This window comes from Oncorhynchus clarkii, chromosome 2 (assembly GCF_045791955.1).
Source record: "Oncorhynchus clarkii lewisi isolate Uvic-CL-2024 chromosome 2, UVic_Ocla_1.0, whole genome shotgun sequence".
Lineage (NCBI taxonomy): Eukaryota > Metazoa > Chordata > Actinopteri > Salmoniformes > Salmonidae > Oncorhynchus > Oncorhynchus clarkii.
Genome location: NC_092148.1, coordinates 68,589,458 through 68,607,199, shown reverse-complemented (window position 1 = coordinate 68,607,199; position 17,742 = coordinate 68,589,458). Strand labels below are relative to the sequence as shown.

General features: G+C 45.9%; 1 protein-coding gene across 1 annotated transcript; it reads right to left on the bottom strand.

Annotated features, from left to right (window-relative positions):
• Positions 1 to 792: 792 nt before the first annotated feature.
• On the bottom strand, positions 793 to 16,445 carry LOC139382233 (proline-rich transmembrane protein 4-like). Its single transcript, XM_071126105.1, has 3 exons — positions 16,296 to 16,445; positions 13,666 to 14,691; positions 793 to 3,808 (listed from the first exon to the last, which is right to left on the bottom strand). Exons 2-3 carry the CDS (start codon positions 14,561 to 14,563, stop codon positions 1,650 to 1,652), a joined length of 3,057 nt encoding a protein of 1,018 aa, XP_070982206.1. The 5' UTR covers positions 14,564 to 14,691; positions 16,296 to 16,445; the 3' UTR covers positions 793 to 1,649.
• Between the last annotated feature and the right edge of the window lie 1,297 nt (positions 16,446 to 17,742).

Here is a 17,742-nt window from a genome sequence, read left to right as displayed (position 1 = left end):
GCTGTCGCAAAAAAACATCAAGTGCGATGATGAAACTGGCTCTCATGAGGACCGCCACAGGAAAGGAAGACCCAGCGTTACCTCTGCTGCGGAGGATAAGTTCATTAGGTACCATCCTCTGAAATTCAGCCCAAATAAACGCTTCACAGAGGTCAATGGAGAGTGATGGAGTACTGCATCAGATGACCTGGCCTCCAAAATCACCCAACCTCAATCCAATTGAGATGGTTTGGGATGAGTTGGATGGCAGAGTGAAGGAAAAGCAGCGATCAAGTGCTCAGCATATGTGGGAACTCCTTCAAGACTGTTGTAAAAATATTCCAGGTGAAACTGTTTGGGATAGTGCCAAGAGTGTGCAAAGCTGTCATCAAGGTAAAGGGTGGAATCTAAAATCTATTTTAATTTGTTTAATACTTTTTTGGTTACTACATGTTTCCATATGTGTTAATTCATAGTTTTGATGTCGTCACTATTATTCTACAATGTAGAAATCAGTCAAAATGAAGAAAAAGCCTTGAATGAGTAGGTGTGTCCAATCTTTTGACAGGTACTGTAAGTTCAACTGAAACAACTCCATGTGATATGGCCTGTAGCTCATGACAATGTATAGAGTTGGAGAATCCCTAAAGGTCTACAGTATTATCTATAGTGTATCTGTTGTATGTTCATACACTACAATGAATGACTTATGTTTTCAAACATCATAAACTTAATGTTTTGTTTATCATACCTTGTCTATGATACATGCCATACAGTATCAATGTTTTCCATGTACATTGTATTTACAAATAAAACATTTTACACAGCCTTTAATGATGTATGTACAGTATGACACAAATACTCTTTGTAGAAAAAAGGTTTGAAGTCAGTGTGAATATCAGAGGATGAGCTGGTTTTCAGTTAGATTAGTTCCTGTCTGAAAAACGTTGTTAGATCTCTCAGATTGATTTGGTGTTGGTTCCATAGCAACATTTGGCACTTGGACACTCTAACACAACTCCTGGTTGATATTGCTGTTGCGACTTAAACAGATACGCTTGTGGTAGGGCACCAGTTATAAATGCTTTATAAGAAGAAATGTTTTAATAAAAAAACAGATATAATGTAAGGTATGACAGCATCTGTTACACTATGTTCCCTCTCCCCCAGTAAGTACCACTAAAGCATGAAGTGATCTTGCAAATGTCTATGGCTATCGTCAACACTACACTTACATTAGTGTTCTAATCTACTTCACATTGGTTGGTTCAGAAAGTTGTTTCATTTAGCACATATTGTAACTCTATAACTGTACACTTATAACTAATCAAACAGAGCTGTATCTCTTTATTTAGTTCTAATTAAGTCTAACTTATGTCTATTTTCTACATGTAGAATCCCAGAAAACTGTAATTAATAGTAATGCCTCCAAACACGTCTGATGTAGCAGTGAAAAAGCAAATTGAGCTCAATGTTAACCACTCAAACACAAACGTTAGCTTATCAGTTAAGTCCTTAGATCTCTCTAGAGGTCGATATATAATCTCTGTGCATTTTACATCATATCCTTATGTCCTTACATAACAGAAAAATATATTGGTTTAGCTCTGCAGACTAACAGTGTCTCGTGGCGCATAGATGACTCATGGTTCAAACCCAGTAGTATCGACCTACAGGTCAATAGTGTCACTGCACACGCTAAGAGCATCGATCTGTCGGCACACGTTGACGAACTCCGCTTGTACGGCCAGATCCCGTTCCAGCAACCTGCTTTCACTCAGGTCCTCTCTGCCCGCCAGCCGCCCCTCCCCCTGACTGTCCTGCGAGGAGGAGCTGAGGGTGCGGTAGCGTCTGTGGTGGGAGAGGTTGGGGAGCGTCCTGGGCAGACTGCTCTGGGAGGGGAGCTGCCCTCTCGTGGAGTGGGGATGCGAATGCGCCCCTCCTGCCCCCGGGCTGGAGAACAGACCCTGGGAAGACCCACTCAGGGATTCCTGGCACATGCAGCTGGAGTTACTACCTCTCCACCAGCGCTCAGGGGGAGAGATGGGCTCACCGTGGCCTGGGAGGAAGCACCCTGGCTGGGGAGGCCGTGTAGGAGACATATCAACATCTCTACAGGAAGAGCTCCGGTAGAGGGAGCTGTCGGCTGAGCTGTGTCCAGGTTGTGAGGCACTCTGGCTGAGGTGGGAGCCAGGGGAGTTCAAGGAGAGGCTGGAGGATGCGTGGAGTAGCCTGGGATGACTGAAGAGACTGTGGGGGAACAGGGTTTCGCTGTACAGGGCCTGGTCTATGCTCCGGGACAGGTCGATTGGAGAGGGGGGGCGCAGGTACATTGTGGAGTCAGTGTCCAGAACTAGACTAGCCTGGGAAGAGCCCTGGGATGCAACCCCAGCTTGAGGCATCCATGGTGGGCTGGGAGGGTCAGGGAGGTGGGGGTGTCTTGAAGTTCTGTTCTGGCCAGGGTGGGTGTTAAGGTTAGGATGCAGGTTCAGTCCGTTTGAGGGGGGGTCCATTAGTGTATAAAGGGGGAACGCTTCGGACTGGCGCTTACTGATGACATCACACACCACCAGCTTCTCTTCCTGCCCCAGGGACCAGGGGTAGGGAGGGGGGAGGGCTGGGGAGAGGGGAATGGGGTGGCTAGGCCCTCCTGAGGGTGAGGCACAGGGCAGCTGCACCCAGGACCCCGGACGGGGGTTGCAGTTGGGTTTAGTCCAGGGGCAGGAGTTGGAGCAACAGAAGAGGAGGGGATGAGTGCCGATGATTGACAAGGACAGACACACCCCCACCTCACAGAGCCTGCAGCCCAGCTGGTAGCCCCACCAAGGCCAGGGCTGAAACCCTGCCCCAGCACTCACCCCTCCAAACCCCATTGCATGTAACATCCCATACAGCTGGAGCCCCCCACAGCTTAACAGGCACAGAGACCCTCCTACCCCAGCCCCTGCCGCCCTGCTCCACTCCCCAGCCTCAGCGAATGGGCAGCGGGACGGCCGCCCCACCAACACCGGGGAACCTGTTACCTCTCCTTCACCATCACTCAGCCGTTGGACATGCTTGGTGTCTTGTCGTACAAAGCAGTAGAAGAGGAGGAAGGAGCAGGGGAGGAGGAGGCAGAGGAGGATGAACACTCCCTGGGGGAGTAGGAGGAGGACAGGGAGGCTGGGGAAGACATGGAAGAGAGTTATGGAGCCCAGGGAGGCCCCAAAGTGCAACAGGGAAAGGGAGAACAAGAGACAAGGCCGGGGTAGAGCTGAGAGAGGGAGGGAGAGAGAGAGGGAGAAAGGGAGGGAGAGGTGCATGCGAGAGCGGAGGGAGATGAGGAGGAAGGAGAGGGAGAAGGCAGAGGTGAGGCAGGGTAAGGGTAGCTCAGAAAGTAGGAGAGAGCCCAGAGCAGACAGGCGGTCCTGGTGACTATAAGCATCATACAGCAGAGTGAATGCTCTAGTGCCTCCAGTGGCCAGGAGGAACAGATGCAGCAGGGTGAAATAGGGGCTTCCAGGGGGGCAGCGCAGGGGCAGGCCTAACAGGCAGAGTACAGATATCAGACCTAAAGCAGCGAACACAGATCCTAGACCGTAGATGTGGACCTCCCAGGCAAAGCCCCAGGTGACCAGAGCTGAGTTCCAATCAGAATACAGAGGCACGAAGAGAGGAGGGGTTAGAGACAGAATGGGGCGCTGGGATTTATTTGAGATGATGTCATCAGGGTAAACAGGGCTCCAGGATTGATTTGTGTTGCAGGGTGTGGCCTTGGTCTCCAGGCTGCAGTCGAGGATAGGTGTCTCATTGGTGGCTGCCTTAGGCCACACCTTCTCTGGAGCCACACCTGTAAAACAGAAACAAAGATGGTTGAAACTGATGCCCAACTCAACTCCTTGCCCCTATCCTCAGATCTGAGGGCTTTCATAGGGTGAAACATCAGCGAGTGCAAAAGTACATTGTAGCTCGTAACTGGGAATCTCTAACTGGGTCAGAGAGAGAGAGCCAGGGGAGAGAGGAGCAAGGGAGGGAAAGTGAGACTGTGCGGGCAGATTAGGTAGTATTGACCCCATTGCTGTTCTCATTTGTGAACTATTTATAGATTGCAGAAACTGGCACACTCACTAACATTACATAATTTATAACATACTATTGTAGATGCACATACCCATACCCTTTCCTGTCTGTCCCCTATGAATACATATCATCTGAATAATGTAGATGCTTCTATTCCCTATGTGCCTATGACATGCCTCTTCATAGAGAAATACAGTGAATACAGTACAGAGCTCTTTTTTAAAAACCTTTATTTAACTAGGCAAGTCAGCTAAGAACAAATTCTTATTTTCAATGACGGCCTAGGAACAGTGGGTTAACAGAAAGACCTTGTCAGCTCGGGGGTTTGAACTTGCAACCTAGTCGAACGCTCTAACCACTAGGCTACCCTGCCGCTCTGCGACAAGACCTCTGGTCCCTCCTCTTCACATGCATGTGTATGCAACCGATGTGAAATGGCTAGCTAGTTAGTTAGCTAATAGCGTTTCAATCGGTGACGTCACTCGCTCTGAGACCTTGAAGGAGTTGTTCCCCTTGCTCTGCAAGGGCCGTGGCTTTTGTGGCATGATGGGTAATGATGTTGTCTGTGTGTGCAGAGTTTGTCTGGTTCGGGGCGAGGAGAGGGACGGAAGGTAAACTGTTACATGTGCATGTGTTTGTTTTATCTTTATTTTAACAGGGAAGACAAGTTGAGATTTAGGTCTCATTTCCAAATGCGCACTGTACAATACAACAGACATATACACACTATACCCAACATACAGTTGAAGTTGTAAGTATACATACATTCATTAAAACTTGTTTTTTAACCACTCCACAAATTTCTTGTTAACAAACTATAGTTTTGGTTAGGTCGGTTAGGACATCTACTTTGTGCATGACACAAGTAATTTTTCCAACAATTGCTTACAGATTATTTCACTTAAAATTCACTGTATCACAATTCCAGAGGGATAGAAGTTTACATACACGAAGTTGACTGGGCCTTTAAACAGCTGTCATGACTTTAGAATCTTCTGATAGGCTAATTAACTAAATTTGAGTCCATTGGAGGTATACCTGTGGATGTATTTCAAAGCCTACCTTCAAACTCAGTGCCTCTTTGCTTGACATCATGGGAAAATCAAAAGAAATAAGGCAAGACCTAAAAAAATAATGTACACCTCCACAAGTCTGGTTCATCCTTGGGAGCAATTTCCAAACACCTGAAGGTATCATGTTCATCTGTACAAACAATAGTACGCAAGTATAAACACCAGGGGATCACGCAGCCATTATACCGCTCAGGAAGGAGACGCGTTCTGTCTCCTAGAGATTAACGTACGTTGGTGCGAAAAGTGAGACTCAATCCCAAAACAACAGCAAAGGACCTTGTGAAGATGCTGGAGGAAACCAGTACAAAGTATCTATATCCACAGTAAAACGAGTGCTATATCGACATAACCTGAAAGGCCGCTCAGCAAGTAAGAAACCGCTCCAAAACCACCATAAAAAAGCCAGAATACGAGTTGCAACTGCACATGAGGACAAAGATCGTACTTTCTGGAGAAATGTCCTCTGGTCTGATGAAACTGTTTGGCCATAATGACCATCGTTATGTTTGGAGGAAAAAAGGGGATGCTTGCAAGCCGAAGAACACCATCCCAACTGTGAAGCACAGGGGTGGCAGCATCACGTTGTGGGGGTGCTTTGCTGCAGGAGGGACTGGTGCACTTCACAAAATAGATGTTATGAGGATGGAAAATTATGTGGATATATTGAAGTAACATCTCAAGACATCATTAAAGCTTGGTCGCAAATGGGTCTTCCAAATGTACAATTACCCCAAGTATACTTCCAAAGACGTGGCAAAATGGCTTAAGGACAACAAAGTCAAGGTATTGGAGTGGCCATCACAAAGCCCTGACCTCAATCCTATAGAACATTTGTGGGCAGAACTGAAAAAGCGTGTGCGAGCAAGGAGACCAACAAACCTGACTCAGTTTCACCAGCTCTTTCAGGAGGAATGGGCCAAAATTCACCCAACTTATTGTGGGAAGCTTGTGGAAGGCTACCCGAAATGTTTGACTCAAGTTAAACAATTTAAAGGCAATGCTATGAAATACTAATTGAGTGTATGTAAACTTCTGACCCACTGGGAATGTGATTTAAGAAATAAAAGTACAAATAAATATTATTCTGACATTTCACATTCTTAAAATAAAGTGGTGATCCTAACTTACCTAAGACAGGGAATTTGTAATTGTAACGGTTTTCTTGAAGTGAAGGAGAGGCGGACCAAAACGCAGCGTGGTGGTTATTCATGGTTCTTTAATATAGACACTATACATGAATAACCTAACAAAACAAGAAATGTGAAAAAACCAAAACAGCCCTATCTGGTGCAAACACAGAGACAGGAACAATCACCCACCAACACACAGTGAAACCCAGGCTACCTAAGTATGATTCTCAATCAGAGACAACTAATGACACCTGCCTCTGATTGAGAACCATACTAGGCCGAAACATAGAAATTCCCAAATCATAGAAAAACAAACATAGACTGCCCACCCCAACTCACGCCCTGACCATACTAAATAATGACAAAACAAAGGAAATAAAGGTCAGAACGTGACAGTACCCCCCCAAAGGTGCGGACTCCGGCCGCAAAACCTTAACCTATAGGGGAGGGTCTGGGTGGGTGTCTGTCTGTCCGCGGTGGCGGCTCTGGCGCGGGACGCGGACCCCACTTCACCATCGTCTTAGTCCGCCTTATTGTCTGCTTCCGTGGCCTCCTAAACACGGCGACCCTTCTAAATGACCCCACTGGACTGAGGGGCAGCTTGGGACAGAGGGGCGGAAGCTCTGGGCTGAGGGGCTCTGGGCTGAGGGGCTCTGGCGCCTCTGGGCTGAGGGGCTCTGGCGCCTCTGGGCTGAGGGGCTCTGGCGCCTCTGGGCTGAGGGGCACTGGCGGCCCCTGGCAGACTGGCGGCACTGGCGGCGCCGGGCAGACTGGCGGCACTGGCGGCGCCGGGCAGACTGGCGGCGCCGGGCAGACTGGCGGCACTGGCGGCGCCAGGCAGACGGGCGGTACTGGTGGCGCTGGGCAGACGGGAGGCTCCGGCAACGCTGGGCAGACGGGTGGCTCCGGCAGCGCTGGAGAGGAGGAAGGCTCTAGCAGCGCCGGAGAGGCGGGAGACTCCGGCAGCGCTGGAGAGGAATGCTCCGGCAGCGCTGGACAGGCGGGAGCACCTGTAAGGATGAGACAGAGACAGCCTGGTGCGGGGGGCTGCCACCGGATGGCTGGTGCGTGGACGTGGTGACGGATAGACCGGACCGTGCAGGCGCACTGGAGCTCTTGAGCACCGAGCCTGCCCAACCTTACACGGTTGAATGGTCCCGGTCGCCCTGCCAGTGCGGCGAGGTGGAATAGCCCGCACTGGGCTATGCAGGCGAACCGGGGACACCGTGCGCAAGGCTGGTGCCATGTAAGCCGGCCCAAGGAGACGCACTGGAGACCAGATGCGTTGAGCCGGCTTCATGACACTTGGCTCGATGCCCACTCTAGCCTGGCCGATACGTGGAGCTGGAATGTACCGCACCGGGCTATGCACCCGCACTGGGGACACCGTGGGACACCGTGTGCTTCACAGCATAACACGGTGCCTGCCCGGCTGCCTCTGCTCTCTAGCTGCCTCCCCCCCGGTAAGCACAGAAAGTTGGCTCAGGTCTCCTATCTGGCTTCGCCTATAGAATTAACCTGTGTGCCACCGCCCACCAACACACAACTAATGACACTTGCCTCTGATTGAGAAACATACTAGGCCGAAACATAGAAATACCCAAATCATAGAAAAACAAACATAGACTGCCCACTCCGACCCACGCCCTGACCATACTAAATAATGACAAAACAAAGGAAATAAAGGTCAGAACGTGACAGTAATATGATTAAATGTCAGGAATTGTGAAAAACTGAGTTTAAATGTATTTGGCTAAGTGTATGTAAACTTCCGACTTCAAATGTATATACATACGCGCACACACACACACACACACACACACACACACACACACACACACACACACACACACACACACACACACACACACACACACACACACACACATATATATATATATATATATATATACGTGTGTGCGTATGTATATACATATATATATAGACATACTACTATATACACATACTATATGTATATATATATATATATATATATATATATATATATATATATATATATATATATATATATATACACATACTACAGTTCAAAAGTTTGTGGTCACTTAGAAATGTCCTTGTTTTTGAAAGAAAAGCACATTATTTGTTCATTAAATTAAAATAACATCAAATTGATCAGAAATACAGGGTGGACATTGTTAATGTTGTAAATTACTATTGTAGCTGGAAACGGCTGATTTATTATGGAATATCTACATAGGCATACAGACCATTATCAGCAACCATCACTTCAAAGGCACGTTGTGTAGCTAATCCAAGTTTATCATTTTAAAAGGCTAATTTATCCTTAGAAAACCCTTTTGCAATTATGATAGCACAGCTAAAAACTGTTGTTCTGATTAAAGAAGCAATACAACTGTCCTTCTTTAGACTAGTTAAGTATCTGATCTCATACAACGCTGTGTACTACTCCATTCACAAAACAGCGCAAACTGGCTCTAACCAGAATAGAAAGAGGAGTTGGAGGCCCGGTGCACAACTGAGCAAGAGGACAAGTACATTAGAGTGTCTAGTTTGAGAAACAGACAATTCACAAGTCCTCAACTGGCAGCTTCAAAAAATAGTACTCGCAAAACACCAGTCTCAAAGTCAACAGGGAAGAGGCGACTCTGGGATGTCCGACAACCACCAGTCCAGCTATGTTTTGCCATTCATCTCATTTACTGTTATTCACATGGAATTAATTCACAGTCTCCCTCAGTTTAGCTGTTAAAGAAGACAGGACAGCAGGGGAGGGAGATATTGTGTCTGTGACAGAGGAGAGAGAGGGAGTGGTAGAGATGAATGGGAGATGAAGGGGGGATTGAGAGGGGAGAAGAGAACGGGGATTGAAGGAGTGGGAGATGAGGAGGCGTGGAGTAAACTGCCCTGTGAATATAAAACAACCGTGTTTGCTGGCAGAATACATATCACACACACACACACTGTGGCACAGAGAAGACAGAGCAGACAAGTCCCATTCCTTTCCAACACACACTTACTTCCGGCGCCGACAGAGAAGGCCGCCTCGCTTCGCGTTCCTAGGAAACTATGCAGTATTTTGTTTTTTTTACGTGTTATTTCTTGCATTGGTACCCCAGGTAATCTTAGGTTTTATTACATACAGTCGGGAGGAACTACTGGATATAAGAGCAACGTCAACTCACCATCATTACGACCAGGAATACGACTATCCCGAAGCGGATCCTGTGTTTTGCCCACCACCCAGGACAATGGATCGGATCCCAGCAGGCGAACCAAAACAACGATGCTGTAAAAGGGGCAGACAAAGCGGTCTTCTGGTCAGGCTCCGGAGACGGGCACATCGCACACCGCTCCCGAGCATACTACTCGCCAATGTCCAGTCTCTTGACAACAAGGTTGATGAAATCCAAGCAAGGGTAGCATTCCAGAGAGACATCAGAGACTGTAACGTTCTTTGCTTCACGGAAACATGGCTCACTCGAGAAATGCTATCGGAGTTGGTACAGCCAGCTGGTTTCTTCACACATTGAAACAAGAAAGAGAAACAAGCATCTTTCTGGTAAGAAGAGGGCCGGGGGGGTATGCCTTATGATTAATGAGACGTGGTGTGATCATAACAACATACAGGAACTCAAGTCTTTCTGTTCACCTGACTTAGAATTCCTCACAATCAAATGTCGACCAGCATTATCTACCAAGAGAATTCTCTTCGATCATAATCACAGCCGCAGCATATATTCTCCCCCAAGCAGACAAATCGATGGCCCTGAACAAACTTTATTTGACTCTATGTAAACTGGAAACCACATATCCTGAGGCTGCATTCATTGTAGCTGGGGATTTTAACAAGGCTAATCTGAAAACAAGACTCACCTAATTCTATCAGCATATCGATTGTGCTACCAGGACTGGTAAAACCCTGGATCATTGTTATTCTAACTTCCGCGACGCATATAAGGCCATCCCCCGCCCTCCTTTCGGAAAAGCTAACCACGACTCCATTTTGTTGCTTCCAGCCTATAGACAGATACTAAAACATGAAGCTCCCTCGCTCAGGTCTGTTCAAAGCTAGTCCGACCAATCTGATTCCACGCTTCAAGATTGCTTTGATCACGTGGATTGGGATATGTTGCGCATTGCATCAAACAACAACATTGACGAATACGCTGATTCGGTGAGCGAGTTTATTAGCAAGTGCATCTGCGATTCTCGTACCCACAGCAACTATTAAAACATTCCCAAACCAGAAACCATGGATTGATGGCAGCATTCGCGCGAAACTGAAAGTACGAACCACTGCTTTTAACCAGGACAGGGAGACCGGAAACATGACCGAATACAAACAGTGTAGCTGCAGAGGGCAGGGCAATCAAACAAGCTAAGCGTCAGTATAGAGACAAAGTAGAGTCGCAATTCAACGGCTCAGACACAAGAGGTATGTGGCAGGGTCTACAGTCAATCACGGATTACAAAAAGAAAACCAGCCCAATGGCGGACCAGGATGTCTTGCTCCCAGACAGACTAAACAACTTCTTTGCTCGCTTTGAGGACAATACAGTGCCACTGACTCGGCCCGCTACCAAAACCTGCGGACTCTCCTTCACTGCAGCCAACGTGAGTAAAACATTTAAACATGTTAACCCTCGCAAGGGTGCAGGCCCAAACGGCATCCCCAGCCGCGTCCTCAGAGCATGCGCAGACCAGTTGTGTTTATGTTAGGAAAATTATGATTAAATGACTGAACAAATCATTTTAAATGGAACTGTAACTAAGTAAACTTATACTCTGTTTTATTATATCTGATTAACAATATGAGTTCATAAGAAGGGATTGTGTGACACGGACAAGGAGTAATTAAAGTTAATGAACACCATTCCAACTGGGAAGGAAGGAATGGGTTGTGGATTAAGTAAACAGATAAGGTAGTTAACCTATGGTTGAACCGACGAAACTGAGTTCTGGGGTGTTTTAGATAAGGCTGTGAGTGCATTCCTAGGTTTTCTGTTAATTAGAACTGTCAGCTAAATGGTGATCGATTACGGTGAGGAGTCAAAACTTAATTCAGCTGTGTTGTGTGTCCTGTGTATGTGCTAGGGGGTCAGAATGAACTCAAAATGAACTTTTAAAGTTCCCTTTGACCCGGTCTGGAGGAGGAGATTCATTTTAGGAGCAATGAAGTGACGTCATGTTATTGTATATAAACTGTTGCTCGTGGTAACTTGGCAGCGCGCTCCGAGAATAAATTATGTTACCTATTATTGAAAAGTCTGGTCTACGTCTATTTTATGCAAACAAGAATCTTACAAATTCTCATAAAATAGATTAAGGGAATTCAATTAATGAAAACATATTGGAATAACTAAATTACAGTAACAGTTTACGGACATATTCAATCAATCCTTATCCCAGTCTGCTGTTCCCACATGCTTCAAGATGGCCACCATTGTTCCTGTTCCCAAGAAAGCTAAGGTAACTGAGCTAAACGACTACGTCATCATGAAGTGCTTTGAGAGACTAGTCAAGGACCATATCACCTCCACCCTACCTGACACCCTAGACCCACTCCAATTTGCTTACCGCCCCAATAGGTCAACAGACGACGCAATCGTAACAACACTGCACACGGCCCTAACCCATCTGGACAAGAGGAATACCTACGTATGTGAGAATGCTGTTCATCGACTACAGCTCAGCATTTAACACCATAGTACCCTCCAATCTCATCATCAAGCTCAAGACCCTGGGTCTAGACCCCGCCCTGTGCAACTGGGTACTGGACTTCCTGACGGGCCACCCCCAGGTGGTGAGGGTAGGTAACAACATCTCCATCCCGCTGATCCTCAACACTGGGGCCCCACAAGGGTGCGTTCTGAGCCCTCTCCTGTACTCCCTGTTCACCCACGACTGTGTGGCCATGCACGCCTCCAACCCAATCATCAAGTTTGCAGACGACACTACAGTGGTAGGCTTGATTACCAACAACGACGAGACGGCCTACAGGGAGGAGGTGAGGGCAGTCGGAGTGTGGTGTCAGGAAAATAACTTCACACTCAACATCAACAAAACAAAGGAGATGATTGTGGACTTCAGGAAACAGCAGAGGGAGCACCTCCCTATCCACATCGATGGGACAGTAGTGGAGAGGGTAGTAAGTTTTAAGTTCCTCGGCGTACACATCACGGACAAACTGAATTGGTCAACCCACACAGACAGCGTGGTGAAGAAGGCACAGCAGCGCCTCTTCAACCTCAGGAGGCTGAAGAAATTTGGCTTGTCACCAAAAGCTCTCACAAACTTTTACAGATGCACAATCGAGAGCATCCTGTCGGGCTGTATCACCGCCTGGTACGGCAACTGCTCCGCCCACAACCGTAAGGCTCTCCAGAGGGTAGAGAGGTCTGCACAACGCATCACCGGGGGCAAACTACCTGCCCTCCAGGACACCTACACCACCCGATGTCACAGGAAGGCCATAAAGATCATCAAGGACAACAACCACCCGAGCCACTGCCTGTTCACCCCGCTATCATCCAGAAGTCGAGGTCAGTATAGGTGCATCAAAGCAGGGACCGAGAGACTGAAAAACAGCTTCTATCTCAAGGCCATCAGACTGTTAAACAGCCACCACTAACATTGAGTGGCTGCTGCCAACATACTGACTCAACTCCAGCCACTTTAATAATGGAAAAATGTATGTAATAAATGTATCACTAGCCACTTTAAACAATGCCACTTCATATAATGTTTACATACCCTACATTACCCATCTCATATGTATATACTGGACTCTATACCATCTACTGCATCTGGCCATCTTTATGTAATACATGTATCACTAGCCACTTTAAACAATGCCACTTTTATATGTTCACATACCCTACATTACTCATCTCATGTATATACTGTATGCGATACCATCTACTGCATCTTGCCTATGCCGTTCTGTACCATCACTCATTCATATAACTTTATGTACATATTCTTCATCCCTTTACACTTGTGTGTATAAGGTAGTTGTTGTGAAATTGTTAGGTTAGATTACGCGTTGGTTATTATTGCATTGTCGGAACTAGAAGCACAACCATTTCGCTACACTCGCATAAACATCTGCTAACCATGTGTATGTGCAATAAGATTTGATTTGACTTCAACAGAAAACATACTACCACTAACTAATATGTACTGCTACAGAGGTATGGAAACATAAAATACACATTTCCTGACATCAGAGGTAGGATGTCATGAAGGGAAATATATAAGGGGATACTCGTCACACTTCCACAGTAAATCAGTTAATTCACCACCAGTGTTACACAAAATAGAAAAATAGGACAATTATTTCTGATCAATATCCTATTCTTTCTTACTAACATCCTGAGCGTATTGTAAAAGCGGACATAAGACGGGAATGGGGGTTGGATTTGAGAAGTTTGTCTTACCTGTGTCTGTTCCTGAATCTGTGAGGTTTTCTGTGTCGTCCTCCAGTTCTGAGAAGTTTCCAGTCTCCATCACGATATCTCTTTCCATCATGTCTCTGTGTGGGGTGGTTGGTTGGTCCAGAGATAGCAACCCTTTGTCTGTGGCCAAGGCTATGGGTTGGTCTTGGTCCGGGTCAGTAGTGGAGCCTAGCTGTGCTGTCACTGGGGTTGGTAAAGTAGGCCTAGTGAGTGGATTAAAGCCTGGGGTCTCTGTATAGTCAGAGCGAAAGAGAAGGATGGGTGTTGGTCTACCAATACTATCTCCATTCTGTGGGAGTGACAGATGTACCAGAGGAGTCTGTCCATCCTGTGAAGTTGTTAGTGGGGATCCAGCTTTCTCCCTGATGTTGCTCTCTTTCAGCTCGTTTTCAGGATCTCCATCCTGGATCCTGTCTGGTAGTCCATTCCTAAATAAGGTCCCAGTTGGGGGTTTGATTTCCATCCATGCAGTGACACTGTCTGCCTCTGTGAATCTGAATGTCTCCAGCCCTGTTTGTCTGGGGACAGTTTTAGGTGACTGCTCAGGGCTTTCCAGCAAATCATGGTATTCACCAATAGTTCCTTGAAACTCGTCTGTGTAGTCCTGTTTCTCAGTTTCCTCAGGTTCCAGTATGGGGCCCCTCAGCCCTGGAAACCAACCCAGAGAGTCGGCCATTCTGGCTCCAGCGTTGAGGCCTACCAGAGCCCAGGATGCCCCTAAAGGGCTGTGTGAAACCTGTACATCTGTCTGTGTGTCTGTGTGTGGGTGAGGTGGTGCCTCTGCCGCCAGGGGGAAGGCATGCAGATGGAGGGGAGGAGTGAGGGACTGGAAGAGGAGGAGCAGGAAGAGGAAGAGAGAGATACACATCACAACAGCCATAATGGAGACCCTATAGTATAATCTTCTCTGTGAAGTCACATGATGCAGGTAAACATCGCTGTCCAATCACATGATTCCCAGCGAACTCCTCTTTCACCTCGACCCCACACACCTTAGTATCAGCTCACCTGCAGAACACAGACAACACACACCTCAAAGTCAGAATACAAAAAACTGGAGCCATATCCCTCTTCTCCTCCACTAGAAAACAACATACCCTTCAATGTATACACGCATACCCCGTGAGATTTTTCCATGCCTCTCTCTGCCAATGCTCTCAGGAAGTAGCACAGCAGTTACCATATATATTCCTACACACCCAGCTAGCACATTTGGTTCTTTGGAAGTTGTGGGAACCTACATCTTGGGTTTCCCATTGGTTCTGGGAATGAAGTCATACGTTTCCTGACCGGTAAAACTTAACGTTTTTTAAACATGTTCTGGGAACGTTAATTTTTAGGTTGCCGGGAGGTTCTGAGAACATTTTACTATGGGTTCCTGAAAGTTTTCCTGGGAGGTTTTGTTAATGTTCTGAGAACAGAAATTAGAGGTTATTTAGAGTTTTTTTTGTATAACTTCCATAAAACATTCACTGAATTTTTCAAAAAGACTGCTAGCTTAGGTGAATAGTTTTGAACTCCAGGTACAGATAGGACACATGGAAATGAATTTGCTTAGGAATTCAATAATCATTTGTGGCACAGCATCAGTGAGGTTTGAACCTACGATCTTCTATTCTCTAGCCATGGAACTAGTCCACTGCGCCACCAGGATGGAACTAGTATTTTTTTTAACTCATACAAAACTGTTCATTTTGGTCTATTCAAATGGACCCCATTTCAGAGGAAACAAGCACTCATTAAAGTCAGGTGTGGCCAATTAGTGGGCTCGACCAACACACCTGAACACACTTAACAAGACATAGGATAGATAGAGTTTTGTTGATGCAGAAGACGGAATGTATAGGATTTTCAATATAATAATTAAAAAGTTATTTGAACATTACTAATGTTTTCGTGTCGTTTTTATGGAACATTTTCATAATGTTCTGAGAACATGCCTTTAAATAGAACCACAAGGGACATTACTTAAAATAGAACCATGAGGAAATCTGTTGGAAACGTTTTGCTGAAGTATTGAAATTCCAACAGAAGAACGTTGTTTCTTCATGTTCTCTGAACTAATTGAGAAAATGCTCAAAGTCAAACCAGTAGGAGAACAATCCTAGAACATGACAAAAGATATATATTAAATGTTACCATGTTTGAACTTTTGGAAATGTTCTGTTAAAGTAATGAAACACCAAGAAAATAAAGTTATTTTGTCAAGTTCCTTAAATGTCCTGAGAAATGTTCCAAAGCCAAGCAACTATCCTGCACCATTCCCAGAACATTGTGGGAAGGTTGTATGCAAAATAACCATAGGTCAACCCCGCCTTCACCAAGTGCTAAGAAATACACACAAACAATTTCAATCTCTTCCTCTTGATCATTGTCTCTCTTCCTTAGCCCTTCACAACTCCCCAAACCCTACCTCAATTTATATCTTCTGGATGCGCACGCACACACGCACACACGCACACACGCACACACACACACACACACACACACACACACACACACACACACACACACACACACACACACACACACACACACACACACACACACACACACACACACACACACACACACACACACACACACACACACACACAGCCTGTAGTACTCACTGTGCTGCGTCCCTCTGCTCTCCATCAGACAGACAGGAGAGGGAGATGTCCCAGCTCAGCCAGACAACATCCCTCTCTGTCCCACACCACGCTCCTGCTGCTTCCGTTGCTGCTGTAAAGATCCCTCCGTCTGTCTGTGTGTGTTAGACTGAGTTACAGGTTCACTCTGCTCACTCCTCTTCTCAGTATCACTCACACACTCAGTATGCTCCTTCTTTCTATCCCTCCCTTCCTCGTTCAAGGGTGTGTGTGTCTCTCTCTCTCTATGATGTGTGTCAGGAATGCATGGTTCCCGTGGATACACCTCACTGGGCAAATAATTAATCAGTGCGGTCTGGTCGTATTATGGGATGGGAGCCAGTGGGGGACAAAAAGGGTTGGCGCACACACACACACTGCAGATAAATATGCCTGAAAGAACGAATCGTTAACAGGAGGGTGGTATTGTGCATAGAACTAACTATCAGATCAATATAGTGTATTGGATGTAATTTGCAGCTGGAGTTGAAACCAACCCTTCTGTCATGATTAACATAAAAGCAATAGTCAGTGTGAGAGTGAAGCTAGTACATCACAAATTATAGAACAAACATGACAAGGAATTTGGAACTTCTTTGTAAGCTAAGAATGCACAACTTGTGATTTTGCATTGTAATGCTGTTAGTTTGGCATCTTCCTTCTGTTATCACACCATCTCTCTCTCTCATGTCTTATATACATACCCACTTCTCGCTCTGTCTTTAATTATCATTATCTCTCTCCTACTCAACATGTTGATGTCATCAGACTCTGATAGATATAGTACTTTATCTCCCTGCGGGGTAAAGTCCAGGCTCCTGTCCTCATTTAATTCCTCTCTGGATACTTTAAAATAGACACTGATCCACATACTGTACCTTGTTAATCTGTGTAAATCTTCAATCTGCACTCAATGACTGTCCAGAGTGGAATAGGACTCCACATATGGGCCATTTTGCTGTATCTATATTATAGATCAGCTCTGCTAGTATACGACTGACTGGGGTTTGGATTATGGGGGAGCATAATTGATTACAATAGTGCATTCACAGGACATGAACCAATACATCTAGCCTCTGTCTATTCAATATCATACATAGATAGAGCAATAACAAACATGCTTTGGTATACAGTATTCCAGTATCTTGAACTTACATTAGTACTGACCAAATATCAATTGGATTTAGAGCAATGAAGAATGGATCATCTTCAGCATCAACATCTCCTCCGTCCCTCCTGTCTGTTGGTTAGACAATCAGGCAGGTTTATGATAAATAAAGCTCTTATTTATCCCTCGCTGTAGCAGACACAGTAGAGCACTTTGTCCCACCTTTACTTACCCCAGGGAAATATAAGCCAGGCAGACAGACGGGCAGACACACAGATAGTTTCATGTGATCACGTGATCTTATGTGAAGTTAATGTCACA

Bases quoted from the DNA above. Each gene is read 5' to 3' on its own strand.
- LOC139382233 (XM_071126105.1), bottom strand. From the start codon at position 14,563: ATGGCTGTTGTGATGTGTATCTCTCTCTTCCTCTTCCTGCTCCTCCTC. The intron at 3,809-13,665 runs GTAAGACAAACT...TCTGTTTTACAG, and splicing joins AGATTCAGGAACAGACACAG to GTGTGGCTCCAGAGAAGGTG.